A 16,853-nucleotide genomic window follows, 5' to 3' on the forward strand; every position below is an offset into this window, starting at 1 on the left:
AACCTGGTCTAGTGGAAGGTGTCCCTGGCCGTGGCAGGGAGTTGGAACTCGGTGGTCTTTAAGGTCCCTTCCAACCCAGACAATTCTGTGATTCTATGATTGTATGATTACCAAGAACCAGTACAACAGAAAGGAAAGTTTAGCCAGCTAACTGCTTGTTCATGTTATATGAAACTGAGTTGTGCAATTACATGAATTTGGCAAGAAACAGGAGGGAAGTGAGGACCATCATATCTTGCAACATTTCCGATGATATTACAGTTCCTCAAAACACAAGCAGCAAGGGAGACAACCCTATTTATACCATTTAAATATTTTATATTTAAGATACGAGTCTTCCCATCTTCTTTGAGCCTGAAGACTATGACAGAAAGATAAACAAGATAAAGACATTTTGAAATAGAAGGTAGGTCCATCTTTGTCTTTCCGACTATTTTGTGTGCTGGGTTATTCATTGAGACTCTAGGAAGTCCAGGGCTGGAGGGCTGATGTCCCAGGCAAAATCTAAAAAGCTGTCAGAGGAATACATGAGCTAAGTTGAATGAAGTTTTTTGCAAATAAATAAAATTTATTTTTGCAAATAAATTTTACTGCTTGCTAAGAAAGGTCCTAGACACAATTCTAATTTTCTTACTGGGTTTGGTACTGAATTTGTAGAAGTTAGACACTGCTCCTAGATCCGCTTTTAAACATATACTCAAAAAAATCCTTGAAAGTACATGAACTAACGCCCTCACCAAACTTATCATATTCACCATTGGGTAACTCAAGCTGGTTGCTATTGCTGTGACCCATTTTGATATTTTTTGTTTGCAGCTGTTTACCCACCTGCTTGACATCTATTCATCCTAACCTTCGTATATAGCAGGTAAATAGATAGATCTTTAGACCTTAAGATACCAGTCATCAGATGGATGTATGTAACTTTTATACAGTGCTCTCAAGATCACCAGCCTTATGAATCATCACACAATTTTTTTGTTACAGAAATGAAGAACTTCTTTAACTTTGTTAGTGTTTATTTGAACATTTCTCTAACTGCTTGAGAAGTCTATCTAATCTTTCCTCCCACCAGAACTGAGATGATCAGATGGTGTAGAAGCAGGCATACGAGCACATCAGATTAGAAAAGTTCAGAGGAGAGTGGTTCACGCTGACATCTTTCACCTTGATCAAGTTTCCCTGTTCTCTGTCTCCAAAAAGGAAGAGATGATTGCTCCTCTTGCGTTCATCTTCCTGACCCAGTGGATGCTGCTGATCACCCGGTTGTGTGTTGGCTGGCACTGCACAGACTGTGAGTAGAACACTTCCATGGGACAATCCTCTGATGAAGTGTAATGTGTTTCTCATTATGGGTAGTTGTGCTTAAGTTGCTTTCTGTCTTAGATGTGCTCGGTAATAACTTCTGCACCTGAAAATCTGGGAATCAGTCCTGCAACTTACTGATCCTATTATGCAACACTTGCAGCAGAGGTGCCAGACTCACCTATTAGAAATTTGATGCTGATTCAGTGGAAAATGGAACTGAGTTGGATGAAGAGCATGAATTTCACTGAGGACTGGTGTTTAGTGACTGCAGGAGATTTTACTGAGACTGTAATGGTAAATTTGCTATATAAATTTTTATCAGAGATAAATCATTACACTTCCTTCTTTTTCTTTTATCCTTAAGTAATTGAAAAAAGTACCCTTGGTGGGAACAACATAGTCTCTGTTTTAGCAGTCCTTTCTAGTTTTTGTTGAGACCTGTCTTAGTACTGAGGCATATCTGTCCTCTCTGCCCACTATTGTGAAATTCTTGCCTTCAGAGGAATCTTGTGGAATCAGGGCCTTGATGGGACTGAATTGTAAGGTTGTCTCTTTTCCTGCTTTCAGAGGAACTTCAGTAAGAGGCATCTCATTGCTGTGCAGATGAGAATTTTTAACTACAAAGGACAAACTGAATTAGATACATAAGCTTTCAGGGACATTGGAGATGCAGCGATGTGCTTGCTCAGGGATGATTGGTGTGACACGGAAGCCTGTGAAGACACAATATTTCTGGAGTGACTCCTGAGGGCCAAGCAGGTTCATACAATCATAGAACAGTTTGAGTTGGAAGGGAACTTCTAAAGATCATGTAGTCTAACGCCCCTGCCATGAATAGGGTCATCTTTCACTAGATCACAGTGCTCAAAGACCCATCACACCTGACCTTGAACATTTCCAATGACAGGGTATCCACAACTTCTCTGAGCAACCTGGTCCAGTGTCCTACCACCATCATCATAAAAAAAAATTCTTCCTGAAATCCTGTATAAACCTACCATCTTTCAGTTTAAAACCATTGCCCCTTGTTCTGTCACTACAGGTCCTGGTAAAAAGTCTCTCTCCATCTTTCTTGTAAGTCCCTTTTATGTATTGAAAGGCCACAAAAAGGTCTTGTCAGAGCCCGCTCTTCTCCAAGATGAACAACCCCAACTATCTCAGCCTTTCTTCAGAGGACAGGTGTTCCAGCCCTCTGATCATTCCTCTGGCCCACCTCTGGACCCACTCTAACAGGTCCATGTCTTTCCTGCACTGGGGACCCCAGAGCTGGATGCAGTACTCCAGGTAAGGTCTCACAAAAGCAGAGTAGAGCTGGCAACGCTTCTTTTGATGCACTCACGATACAGTTGGCTTTCTGGGTTGTGAGTGCATGTTGTCAGATAATGTTGTATTTTTCACCCACCAGCATCCTTAAGTCCTTCTCTGCAGCGCTGCTTTCAATGTCTTCATCCCCTTGTCTGTTTTGATATTGGGGATTGCCCTGACCCAGATGCAGGACCTTGTACCTGGCCTTGTTGAGCTTCATGAGGTTCAAATGGGCCCACCCCTCAAGCCTATCAAGGTCTCTCTGGATGGCATCCCTTCCCTCTAGTGAATAAACTGCACCACTCAGCTTGGTGTCATTGTCATTCAGTTCCACTCTCTATGTCATTAATGAAGATATTAAATCATATTTGTCCCAGTATGGACCCTTGAGGGACACCACTCGTTACTGGTTCCAACTGGACATTAAGCCATTGACTACTATAATTCTTTGGAAGTACCCAGCCAGCCAATTTCTTATTGTCTAACAGCCCATCTGTCAAGCATACATCTCTCCATTTTAGAGGCAAGAATGTTGTGGGGGACCATACCAAAGGTGCTACAGAAATCCAGGTAGATGAAAACTGTTGCTCTACCAGGCATGGAGGTGAGGCTGACTGGTCAGTAGTTCCAGATCCTCCTTATGACCCTTTCTAAAAAAGGGGGTGATATTCACTTTTCTGCAGTAACTAAGCACTTCACCTGACTGCTATGACTTTTTAAATATAATGGAGAGTGGCTTGGCAACTATATCAGTCAATTCCTCAGCACCCTAGGATGCATCTCGTTGGGTCCCATGGACTTATGTGTGGTCAGGTTCTTCAGGAGGTCTCAAACCTGGTCATCTCTTATGATGGGAGGGAGATGAGAGGCCTTGAGATTCAAGGACTTGAGAGAAGTGGAAAGGGTGATTGACAGTGAACACTGAGGCAAAAATTTGTCGAGTACCTCAGCCTTCTCCATGTCAGTTGTCACTAATTCTCCTGTCTTATTTATCAGAGGTGATACACTTTCTTTAATCTTTCTTTTCTGTCCAATGTATCTGTAGAAGGCCTTATAATTATTTTCCCATTCCTTGCCAAATTCAGCTCCAGATCAGATCCATACTTCAGCTCCAATTCAGATCCAAACTTTTGATAACAGACAGGAAACATAGAACTCAGATCTTGTGTAAATGGACTACTTGAGAAGTGCCACGACTTTATGAAAAGGCAACTTCAGCTTCAGATTTAGTTGGTTTTCAGTGCTTATGCAGAGAAGACAGTAAGCTAAGCATTTCCTATTTTGCAACTACGATGTTTGTTAAGCAAAACAGTTTCCTCTTTCACTGGCCTCTACAAGCTGCACAGGTACTTCAAAGCAAGTCATGAAGTTGTCCTCTTGGGATTATTCTTTTCCCCGTACGTGTATCACTCCTGCCTTAGCTAAATTCTCTTCCTCTACAGCCCAAAGCTGTCTCCATCCATTTGGCCAATATTCCTTGTGCATCTGATTGGGTAGGTAATCTCCAAAATAACATTGTTTCAGCAAAAGGAACTGTAACAGAAAGGTATTGGTTTTGACAATCTATTTTGCATGAATAGAGAAGGAGCATTTTACACAACACTACTGTGTCAAGCAAGATGTATACCACATCGATGGTGAACATTAATGTTTCTATAGGCAGTTTCTAGAAAATTCTGACATTTGGCAACTCCTCTGATACTTCATGCAGTTATACCACCTGTAACAGTAATCCCAGATTTCAGTAGATTCATGTCACCTTCATTTCAACTATCTAAGCATGGAAATTATAGTCTTCTAAGATCTGACAGGAGCTGCTAGAGCGGTACACCCCATACCTGAAGGCAATGCATCCCATGCATCTTATATGCCACTGTCTGTATCTTCCTTCACTGCTGCATAGACAAGACACCTATATGACTTGACCAAATTCGGTGCCAGTTTTTAGAAAGCTAATGTTAGTGGGGGTGAACCTCAAGCCAGCTCCTTGCCCAGGCAGTCATTTATGGGGTATCTCCCTTTGTCTTTCAAAGGAGTATAAAGCACATTACAGCCAGATAAGAATCTGTTGATTGTTATGAAAGCACATATGCTGTATTTTGAGGTGGTTCAACTGATTTGGTGGACTATTGTGGACTATGGGTAGAAGGAGGGGAGGGAGTGATATTCCTAACAAACACTGCCATGAGCTTTTCTGGAGGGAAGCCCTGAACTCTTCACCTTGCACTGATACAGGTTCATTACCCAAAGCTTCTGGGAAGAAAATGCTCGAGCCTGGGAAGACATCAGTACCTACTTCACTATTGTAGTGGTCCCACTGTCACAAATCATGCACAAGCTTAAGCCCTTTCTACAAGGAGTAGCACCATGTAAACCAATAGATGAAAAACTAAAAAGTGAAACTTCTGCGTGACATTTTTCAGGCAGAGAATATGAAGTGCATTTGGAAATGTAGCACCTCCTCTGCACAATGGAGCAAGCTTTTCTGTTACAGCAGTGAACATGAATGGCACATACTCAAGCATATGCAGATATGTACCTCAAGGTAATACGCTAGACTTCGGGGAATAATTTGCTACTTCCAATGGACTGGGGATAAAAGAAAAACTGAAACTCTTCATTCCTTAATTTATATGTTTCCTGTATAATGAACAGGTTCTTGTTCACAGCCTTATGACTGTTTCTGTGAAAACCAAAAAAGTTTCCTATAACTAGGTCAGCAATTTTTTAGCCTTCAATTGCCACCTTCTTGGTGCCATCCTTTTAATTACTAATTCTCTTTTAATTGTTTGTGTTAATATTTTATTGACTGCAGTTGAATGTCTTTAAAATATTATTAAAAATCCAAGTGAAACAGGTTTGTGGCTGTAGTTCTGAAATTCTTCCTTGAGAAATCTGTGAAATCTTGAATTTTGTCACAGTGTAACTCATGGTGCAATGCCCAAAATTTTGCAGTGTCCCATCCACAAAAATGAAAAGTCTGACAGAATTTACTCCTCTTTGTATGAGAGGGGTAATATACATGAGACTGCTGAGAAAATGAGGTACACGATCTGTTCATTTAAGCAACATGAAGTTGGCATATACCAAATGGCATTACTTCCTGCCTCATCAAGCTCAAAGTATTTGCTGATTTCTTATAAAAGGATGGATAACTAATCCTTCCTTTTGAAAGGTATGTTTAGTCTCCTTATTCAGTTCTGTTGGGGAAGGGTGTTAAAGAGTAAATTGATACGTTTGTGATCAGGAAAATATTCCTCGTGTTAATCCCAGGTGCAAGAAGGCATCACTGCAGAGCAGAAGCACCTCAGAAGTTTGCATCTACACCTCCCTGAAGTCTTGAAAAACTTCACAGCTCTGCACTTGGGTTTCTCTCCCTCTCTGGAGTCCACAGGGAAGCTTCTCATGCTCTTCACTCATTTGACAGGGTGCTGAAGATCATCCTTCAAATAAAAATGCTACAGCAGGGTACTGAAGGATGACAGGGAAATGTTTCAGTTTGTGACATCGTGGCACCAGTGTCTCCTTTTGAATAAGAATGATTCAAAGCATAGAGGTATCCGCTTCAGGTATCAGCCTGTTCTAGCACAGTGTAGACTCCCCTGAGACTTAGTCTACCAGACGCAACTATGGTCATATCTTTGGAGGATTTATCCATGACAAATTCTTCATTGAATTTGTCAGTGCAAATATCTTTCAGTGTTATATCTAAAATGAAGCAAGTCATTCCTAACCCAAGCAATAACCAGCAGGAGTTGAAGGTATCTAATATATCCAAGCATGTGCCATGATCCTCCAGCTTGGAGCAGCCACACAATTTTTCCTCACCACGGATATTCCTGTGTTTGCAGGCATGAATGGCTCGGCCATTGAAAATTTCTCCTGTGTGATTTATAATGTTTCCCTCATGAACTGCACATGGCAGGCAGGCAGGAATGCTCCAGAAGATACACAATATTTTCTCCACTGGCAGTACTCGAGGTAAGTAGGTCTGCTTGAGTCTAGGGAAGTCTGCATTCTCATGTGATGCATCACACTGCCCACGTTTATCTAAAATACCTTGCTATACACAGATATGATGATGCAATGGAATGCAAGCTTTACATTAAAGATGAAAACGGCAGAAACACGGGATGTAGATTCCAAAATGTGACAATACAGACTGCAGTAGAGGCTTACTTCCTGGTGAACGGGTCTAGCAATGAGTCCCTGATTCAGTTTTACAATAAGTACATTAAACTGTACAAAATTGGTAAGTAAATAATTTCTTTTTGCTGTGTTTTCACTATTGCATGAGGGTAGTAGAGCATTTTTCCCTGAGAAGGAACCAAGTCCTCTGTCTCCCCTAGAGTCGAAAGTAAGACGCTCTGGTTTCTTCAAGAAAAGTTATTCCTCAAGCGAAAAAGCAATAAGGGAAAATAAGCAAGAAGCTCCACAGCTGCAGCCTACCCCAAATTCTTCATCAGTCTACCCTTACTGGTTTTAGGTCTTTCTCCAACAAGGTTCAGAGGACTGAAAAGATTTTACTTCCCGCTGCTGTCCTTTCAATGATGGCCAAAGACCTTTCAACAGCGGAGGCTTTTCAGAAGTTTATCTGTGCACTGATTTCTCCTTCTCATTCCCAGTGGGAATGGCATACACCAACACCATAAGCTTGATGAGAGAATATTACATGTGTACACAATACTCCAGGTTTTCATATGCTCTTTCACATGTGGTGCTTTAATTTGGAAGCATCCTCTGCAATTACTTTTACTGTGCCAAAGCCTTTTTGGCAAAGTTTTGGCTATTGCCTCCAAAAAATGGACAATGGCTTCATTCTATAAAGAGAAGGAATTGAGCTGTAATATCATTCATGGCAGATGAAACAAGACTGTTCTTTGACCAAACAGCCCATCACAAATAGACCAGGCCTGTCTCTAAATATTGTTGCGAAGTAGCAACGTAGCTGAAACTAAGGTTTCCTCTACCAGCCTTTTATCAGCCTTTACGTCATGAATGGCTGTCTTTTGCTGTTACAATCAAGTAATCAAGTCCTTGGCCATGACCAAAATATAAACGTCCTCATATTTTTGCTGACACCTGTGAATTGAGGGGAGATGTGTGAAGAAGTTGGCTAGATTCTTAAAACTGAAGTGTCTTTCTTAAATTTGTATGGCTAATTTCTCGCAAGGGAGGAATAAACGGAATAGTTCACAACATCAAGCACGCAGCAACTTCATGTTACAGAGGCATCCTGTGAGGAGGCTTGAAGAAAGAAATGACCTTTGCACTTCTTACATTAGATTTGACATCAGTTTTTTCTTCTGCAGTAAAAAAAATCCTTGCAAAAAGAAGACAGAACTCTACCTTACTCATCTAAAAGAGTAAATGGAGAGTGTTTGTATCTTTGTATGCTCCTAAGTCATGCTCCCAGGCTTAGTCCTTGTTTTTTCTGATCCTAGGGACAGGATTTAAAGAACTTTGGTCTTTCAATTATTTCTAACGGAGTTCCTAAGAAAAATGGATACTAATGAGTATGGTTCTTCTTAGAGATGTTACTTGCACTTGCACTCTCTTTTATCAAAGAAAAAAAGGGACCAAGTGATTTTAATTATTTGAATTCTTGGTTATATCATTTCAGAAAAGCTCATGCCTCCATCAAATATCACTGTCAACTGTGATGAAATTAAAAATGATTGCATAATTCAATGGCAACGACCCCAAATAAGTCATTCTAACAAAGACAAGTGTTTTAAATATGAAATCATCATAAAGTATAAGGTAAGAGGAATTTCTTCACCTGTATTTAACAGTAATACATATGTTTGCATTTACCAATATACATGGACAGAAAGAAAATCAATCCCTCTTGTATGGTGTATCCCTCATGCACAGCAGCATATTCCTTTGTGGTTGTGCCTTCCAGGCACCCCATTATGCCATACTGCCCCATTTTTTTTATCCCTGTTCCCCCGTGTGAGATATTGCTGGAGATAGATACACTGGTTGACTGTGACTGTGTGGAGGAGGAGCATGGTTGATCAAGACTTGAACATATCACAGCTTTGGCTGTGACAAAACTCAGAAAGGGCATTTCTTTCACTAAGACCTGTTGGAGCTCTCCTGGATTGGAGTCCTTCACTGATGACTGCATCTCTGTGAAAGGGCAGAGATCAGCATCCACTTAACAAGCATGAGTATGAGAAAAAAAGTGTTAGAGAAAGCAGACAGACAGTGTGGATAAGCACAGGTTACTGAGGGAATCATTTAAGCTACTGAAAGTCAAATTCAGACTTTGGCTTTACAAGTATTTTTGCTGCAACAGGAACGAGTGAATTTGCTGTCTTCCCCTCCAACAGCCGACCTAAAGTACTCTAATTGTGGCAGAATTGCGTCAAATGACCACAGGGTGGCAGATAGTGACTACAAAGGAAAAACCTGCCTGTGCTACAACCAGATTTGGCCACTTAGTGGCTGACGGAAGGTCGTCCCTACTTTTCTGTTATCTGGAATTTCTTAGTCTGGATTGGGTTTGTTATTTCATAGGTGACTTTTCTCGCAAGACCAGCTAACTGCTACAAAACTCCATTACTTCTCCAACTCCCTTGGCCTTAGCAGAAAAGAAAGCTTATAGAAAACTCTGTGTGATGTTGGAATAAAAGTGCATTGCTGGCACAATACATACTTCTTAAAGTCTTTTAATAAGCCTAATATTCAGTTTATAAAGAATGTTCAATTCACACGCAGCCTGAATTGCCTATCATTTTTTAAATGATTATTAGCAGTTTTCACATTACGGATTATGTCAAGGTCCAGCAATTACTGTACTGCAAAATTTATTGGTTTACCACTGCCAGGTATAAACTTTTATTGTTCTACTAATACACTATGACCAACACGTATTGCATTACAGTTAGCCTTTAAACTTTCTGTTCACAATTGGAAATTATTTGCATTGGGAGCAAACAAAAAAGGATAACTCTGTTGTTCAACATAATTTCAATCACATTTTTTCATGTATGATACCAATAAACTGAATTTACTGAGAATCTTGAATTCTTCTCCAGTGATGTTTTAAGCTAAGGCTTTATAGATCAGGATATCAAGAAAACCTGAATGCAAACCTTACCAGTGAAAACTGAGCTAAAAAGGCACCAAATACCTCAGCCTTTCCCATGCCCCTTGTCACTAGATTCCCCCAACTGAGAAACAGACCTGCATTCTCCTTAATCGCCTTTTTGCTGCCAGTGCACTCATAAAAACCTTTCTTGTGTTCACCTCCCTCACTAGTGTCAACCCCTGCATGTGCGGATAATGTCTTTGTATTCCTCCCAAATCCTTCAGCATTCTACCTTCTGCACACTTCCTTTTTGTCTCTGAGCTCAGACTCAAGCTTCATGCCCTGCCATGCTCACCTGGCACACTTACTCGATTTTCTGCACACCAGAATGGACCGCTCCTGTGCTCTGAGGAGTCTGTCCTTGTAGATCAACCAGAAACTTTGCCCTCCAGGGCTATTTCCCTTAAGTACCAAGGCCTGTGGCTGTGAGGCTTTCTCAAGCTGCCTGACGAGGGTCTCATCTGCTTCCTTTTCTTGATCAGCAGATCTAGAACGAACACCTACTATATTGTGACCTGTGTTGGTCTGTCCTCTGATGCCTACTCACAAGCTTTCTTATTGGCTCATCATTTGTGCCAAGACAGAGCTGTATGTATTGAGAGCGCTCCTTTACATAAAACACAAAGACCAGTTCAGCAAGCCTCTTTGCAAGGACACTCTCACCCCACTTGGTGAGATGCATCCCACACTTGCTCAGTAGCACTCATTTTTCAAAAAGGGTACTAAGGTTGCAGAAGCCACAGCCCCACCTGTGACACCAGCCACTCATTCAGGTGTTGACCTGAACATGAGTTAAATTCTGCTCATGCCTTTCACTCACACCGGAAGGACTGAGGAGATACCTTCTGGGCTTCCTGCCCTTCACCATCCCCTCAGTGTTCTGCAGTCACCCTTGAAACCATCCAGGTTACCCCGGGCCGTATCGTTGGTGCTCACACAGAAGAGCAGGAAGGGGTAATAATTCAATGGCCAGACAAGCCTAGCAGTCCTTCTGCAGCATCCTGAATCCTGACCCCTAGCAAGCAACAGACCTCCATCAGGTCAGGTCAGTAGATTGGTGCCACCATCCCCTGCAGGAGGGAGTCTCTTTTAACTATCATACACATTTTCTTCTTCTTTTTTTTTAAATACAGTGCCCTTTAATACATGTCTTCTTCCAAAATTTGCAAAAGACCAGCTGTCCTTCTGGAACTCCACTTTCTGAAATCTTCCATGACCTCATTTTTTTCATTTCTGATATATTACTTTAGTATAAGCACAAAAAAAAAGTAGACTGTATTGTTGCACTAGATTAATCCCTGTGCTTAAGCTAGTTCGTTAGATTCTAGAAGCTGTCCTGCCTTCCAAGCTCACATTCAGATGCCACATGACAATGTATGCAGCTGTTTGATGAAACAAGTTTGGACTAATTTCATTTTGTTTTAAAATGGAGTAATACAGAGTGCAAAATAATTTAAAAATACATAACTGTCAGGCTAATAGAGATGATATAGTCTGCAGTCATTAGTTGTATGTGCTCACTACATTACATGGAAGTCACTATGGCTATTCAGAAGAGATGAGTGAATTTTATTCTGTCTACCAACTATGTAGTTGGAGGGCAGCCTAAAATATCTGTGAATCCATGACAGTCCTGAATATTTTCATCTGAGGGAAAAGAGGGCAACATTTACATAGTATTTGCAATTAAATATAGTGACATTTATTGTAAAATATGAACACTAGATATAAACTAAAAGGTGTACTTCACAGATTTTTATCTTTCTTGGTTTTTTGTGTAAGAATAAAGTTACAGTTTTCATTCAGGTCTGGCTTGCTTGTGTTTCAATTTAATCACCAACCTGAAAGAAAATTTATTTCTCAACTCTGGTGGTAAGGAAAATAAATACTTTTCCATAGAGGAATTAGTAACTATATAAACTTGGCATTGTAGATTAAGTATATATTAAATACTAAATCTTAGATAAATTACGTTCTTCTGAACAAACTGTCAAGTAGATAAGAAAGAGTAATGCAGAAAAATGGGACAGTAGATAAAAATGACTTACTATCTAAACACAAAACAAGTAATCATAAAAATAAAACGTTTTTTCTCAATTTACAGGATAACCCCGAGGGAAAAATCAAATATACTTCTATACAAGTAAGTTTGTTTATTCTATCAATCAGCAATACATGTTAGTTTTGTAGTCATTTGTGAAAAGTAAATAGTATGCAAATACCCTTAAATCAGTATGCGTTCAATGTCTTACGCTTTATGGGATCCTTATTTATAAATTTTATGTGTCAAACTGCGAATTCATCATGACATATGTCATTTACTAAACATTCAAGGGCAGAACTTTGTTACTATTCTTTAAGTATTTTGAAAAACCTTCAATTTTACCTTATATTGTTTGTTCTCCCCCCCTCAAATATTTGGATCAGAATTTGAAGTTACGCATCAGTGACAGCAGAGAAAAGAGATATAGAGAAAACATCTCCTAGGAATTTAATTTTCTTTGTGAAAAACAAAGACCACAGAAGGCCTTTGGGATCCTTTGGGATCCTTTGGGATGGAGGCTGTCCTCCAGGTATGCTGCACCTCATTCTAATCAATGCAGCTTGCACACCCCATCTCTATGCTGAAAGTATCCGAGAGTAAGCACAGTTCAGTAAATTGTAGTAACGCTAAGTATTGCAGTCTTCTACTTGTTTCACAGGTTTGGCTGGGAAGTTATGCTTTTCCTGAAAAGTCATAATGCAAAAACCGAAGAAGGTGAGGTTCATGCAGACAGTTTATTCCTCAAATCACTCAATTCTAGCAGTATTGAAATGAGACAATTCAAAATACTTTTCTACCTCTGTCAATGGGCCAAGGGAAATTATCAATAGATCAGACTATATTGTAAGAAATCACAGGATATAGTTTAAAAGACAAAAAGCTTCTAGACATAAAAAGTTTGCTGAGTGACAGGTTATTTTTTAAAGGAGATACATGGATGCGTACATATTATAAACATAATAAACACACATATTTTTATGTTTTGTTTTGTAACAGCAATCTACTTTAACAACCAATGCTCTCCTAGCCTTGTAAAAGTTTCACTGGTAAATGGCACTTGCGTATTATCAACACCTAGACATGCAACAAAGAAAAACAATTTGGTGTTGCTTTGTTTTTTAGGAAGGGGGGAATAGTCACATGTTTGAAAGATCCAATACGAGAAAGAAGTACCTCTTGAAAATGAGAACAGCTGGTGGTGCCTGCCTCGTGAGCTCAGCCTGGGGGGACTGGAGCCCACCCGTAGAGTTTGGTAAGAACAAAAATCCTTGCCTTGGGCTATTCTTCCCCCAGCGATGTCCTGTCTACCTCATACATTGCTATGCATCTACTGACACACAGATATATAAAGGCTTGGCAAACTTTTTGTTTCCCTTCATGCTACTGAGAAGAAGAGGAGGAAGAGAATTAATACATCTCTTAACAGTTTGACGTTACAAATCGACATAAGAAGTTACGCATTTGCAACTGAAGTGCATACCTGGGGCTCAAAGTCAATCCTTCCCAACAGGTGTTACTGCTAAGGCCCTAAATTAAAGAGTTTATTTTTATATCAAGTGAAACCTTTCAGACTGACATTCACCAGTCAGTCACCAGAGCAGATGTTTGACACAGTTGTACATCTATTCCTCTTTATTAACAATAATACTTTATGGCTCTTTCAGGAAGTGAAGAAATCATTTCTTCTTCAGTATGGATTTTACTTGTGGTAGCAATTGCGACACTCGTAGTGGCAATCATTGCAATTTTGTTCTACAAAAGGTAAACTTAATTTATGCATTTATTTTATCTTTTGTGGGTATGTGAAACATCTGCAGTTCTTAAATAAGGTAGAGGTGTCTCTGTAGTATAGATACAACTTTTTCACTCACACTGTATAAGAATTAATCCAAGTGCAGGTACTGATTAATCCTGATGCAGGTACTATAATGGTGATGCCCAAAGTCCCTCTCCAGCTGATCCACACAACTTTTTCCAGGGCATCTCCTGTCAACACGGCACAGAGAGAAATTATATGCAATTACTTATATTAACAGCACAGCTGCTCTGAGTATTTGTAAGGTAGAATGTCTACACAATAAGTTTTCTGGTTTCTTGAACTGCTGAATTTATTGCAAACACAGAGGTTGATTGTACTTACCAGTAAAGATTTTGCAGCTTTCACTAGAATTGTCCTAGCAAGCAATGAATCTGAAAGCACATAACCTAAGCAGCTTGCTTCTTGAAATAAATCACATAAGGGAAACAGAAAGAAAAAGGATATTCTGCTGTATCATGCACTTTGTATGGAAATATATAGTAATTCAGAGAAGATACTGTTCTTCCAACTTGGTTAAAATTTTTATACCCACTTTTCACTGTTTGTAGTGACTTAAAGAGAAACACAAATTCCTTTTCCTTTCAAAGAAGAAAATAACCACTAGTGAATCTTTAACCAAAAATGAAACTATTACCATCCAAATCCTTAGAGTTTTCCTGATATGCGTTCATTCTGCGCTGAGGTGATGTATATTTTTCATTTCTCTTCTATCCTGGAAGAGGAAGATAAAAGCTGTTTCAAGGATTTTTACACATGACAGTTACTTAATTTTACTTTTCTATTCCATCCCTTTTGATCTCCAGAACCGGCTGTTGGAAAGCAGCATTTCCAGAAATCCCAGAGCCAAAAAATGCATTTCATGGACTGCCTGATACAAATGCAGAGGTATGTTCTCTTTCTATTTTATATTAAATGTGTGAAATACATACAAGACTCTACTGCAGCTATTTTTTAAATGATAAGGAACTTAACACAGAGAACAACTCTTTGCTATATTTTGAGGAATTACAAGAGCAAATCAGGAGGCAAGTTTGTTAAGGGAAGTTAAGTGCAGTGCTCTTCCAGAATTGGGGGGTTTCTTCTGTTCCAGTCTCACAGGCGCAGAGGCTGATACCCCTGGTCCAGGCAGCAGCAAGGGCACAAGGCACGCTCATGCACAATGGGACACGCAGAGGACACTAATGCAGCCAGCCACAAAAACCAGCACAGGTGCCTTTAGCAGCACCACGTCAACACCACCAGCAGTCACATAAAGAGGGTCGCAGGCATCCCAGTCCTCCTGCTCCTCTCCAGCTGAGCAGGGATGAAGTTTGCCAGTGAGACGTGCATACACCCTCACTCTCTTCATCCACAATAACCACAAATTCACAAGCTCCTCACATCTGGTCTCTGTGTCCAAACCCTCTGTCCCCCTACCAGGTCACCAGCTCTCACCTTGGGTCTCTCCCGGTGCAGATCTCTCCTGGTGCAGGTCTCTCCTACTCACACACTAGTCCAGCATCAATGAAGTTCTCTAGCACATTAGACATACAGGATAGAAAGCAAGGTGACACAGAAAACAGTTCAAAACAGGATTTTGTAAGGTAGCAGGACAGACTGCAGTGGTCACACACAGCATTTCCCCAGACCAGCATACCGACCAGCAGCTCACTTGTGTCCTTTCATTGCCCAGCAGTTCATCATGTTATGTCCAGTACTTTCTCATGGTCTGTTCAATCAGCTAAACTTCAGGCCAACGTGTACTCATCTACTTTCACACCTTGGCAAAGATAATCCTTTTGTATTAATTCATGTGAGATGATATGTGGTAATCTGCATGGTGCACTGGAGAAAAACACACATTCTCCCTGTCCACTTCCAAGCCAGTCAAAAATCATGTGTCGGCATTACAAAGCTGCTGAAATTTCACTGTTATGCCTAGCTAAGGAAAGTTTATCAGCTACAAACAAAGAAGTGAAATATTTCTATAAAACATGCAACAAAAATTGAAATAATCTCAGAATTGTGGGTTAAGCAAGTAGATGCTAACCTAACTTTATGCATAAAACTAATGGAATCTTTTATTTTCATTTCAGCTGATGGAGAGCAAACTTCAATCCCTAACATCTGAAAATGAAGAGATATTAGTTGTTGACATAGTGAAATAACCAAGAAAAACTGAGGAATTTGAAAGTGCATTTCTTAGCTCAGGCAACTGTATATTCCTGTGGAAAGTCTGGAATAAAATATAGTTTTTCTTCACTTTCTTCCTTTTCTTGGCAAAAACAGTAGTGCAGCCAAGAGAGAATGATACTTGACAAGTAATTTTTATAAATGCCATTGTATTTGCTTTTAATTATGGTTAACTTTAACTGTTTGGGTAATTTGTCTTTATGGCATATCTTGTGTTTTGTGACTATGATTGAAATATTTCAGTCAAGAAATTACAATGTTACAAAACAAAAGTTACATTTTAATTTGTTTAAGGAGATAGAATGTGTTTGTCTCACATAAAAAAAGAATAAGAATTTATTTATTGAGATGAATAAAAATTTTTTAAAAAATTCCTGGTGCCTGAATGACTTTGTTCTACTGTCAAGAACAGCCTATTCATACTTGAAGTTTCCTCAGATCTTGAGTTTTCCTCAGTACACATGAGCAACTAGAAAATTGAGAACAGGACTGAAGACAGGCTGACACATTGAGTGGCGGCCTATAATCAACAGGAATCTCAAAAGACAGGACTATGTCTAAAACCCGAACTAATCCTAGAGTTTAACTGTGTTACAAGTTGAGAGATCAGCCACCATTAACTTGATATCAGCCCAGAATTTACTTCTGTAGGTATCTAGCTCTTAATGTTCTTACTGCTTACTTGCCTTTTTAGTACTTTTACTTTATTACTCTTTGACTTCTTAGTGTTTTCAAATATTGAGTGTATGACTCAGTTAATCTCTGTGTCCTTTTGTTCAAACAGAGGCCTTTGCTACACAGCTGGACAACAATTTTTCAGAGCCATAGGGTTAGGACAAGGTATTGGGAAAATAGCCCAGGCTGTTGTTGAATGCAGTGACTGGTTATGAGCAACACTACTCAAGGATCAACGCTGAAACTCATAGTGTTTAGTACTAACAGTAACTTGGACAATGGGATGAAATGCAGCCTTAGTAAGACTGTGGATGGCAGCAGGGGACACTGCCTGATATACTGGAGGGTAGGCCTACTATTCAGAGGGCTCTTGATAAGCTGAAGAAAGGGGTTGATAGGAACCTCCTGAAGCAAATGCAAAGACAAGC

The 16,853-nt window shown here is 39.8% G+C and overlaps 1 protein-coding gene across 14 annotated transcripts; it reads left to right on the top strand.

Moving 5' to 3' along the window:
* Positions 1–269: 269 nt before the first annotated feature.
* Positions 270–16,041, top strand: LOC128904213 (granulocyte-macrophage colony-stimulating factor receptor subunit alpha-like). 14 transcript variants are annotated; one of them, XM_054188233.1, is made up of 12 exons: positions 270–406; positions 817–868; positions 1,204–1,294; positions 5,037–5,158; positions 6,465–6,594; positions 6,687–6,865; positions 8,237–8,376; positions 11,820–11,858; positions 12,882–13,011; positions 13,424–13,520; positions 14,382–14,463; positions 15,654–16,041. In XM_054188233.1, exons 4-12 carry the CDS (start codon positions 5,116–5,118, stop codon positions 15,723–15,725), a joined length of 912 nt encoding a protein of 303 aa, XP_054044208.1. In that variant the 5' UTR covers positions 270–406; positions 817–868; positions 1,204–1,294; positions 5,037–5,115; the 3' UTR covers positions 15,726–16,041. The 14 variants fall into 14 exon arrangements, with proteins under 14 accessions (XP_054044208.1, XP_054044207.1, XP_054044211.1 ...); XM_054188232.1 differs by lacking the exon at positions 817–868 and adding an exon at positions 1,387–1,602 and having other exon boundaries at positions 1,076–1,294; XM_054188236.1 differs by lacking the exon at positions 817–868 and adding an exon at positions 5,569–6,374 and having other exon boundaries at positions 1,076–1,294.
* The last annotated feature ends 812 nt before the right edge of the window (positions 16,042–16,853 follow it).

The sequence above is a fragment of the Rissa tridactyla genome, chromosome 1 (assembly GCF_028500815.1).
Source record: "Rissa tridactyla isolate bRisTri1 chromosome 1, bRisTri1.patW.cur.20221130, whole genome shotgun sequence".
Lineage (NCBI taxonomy): Eukaryota > Metazoa > Chordata > Aves > Charadriiformes > Laridae > Rissa > Rissa tridactyla.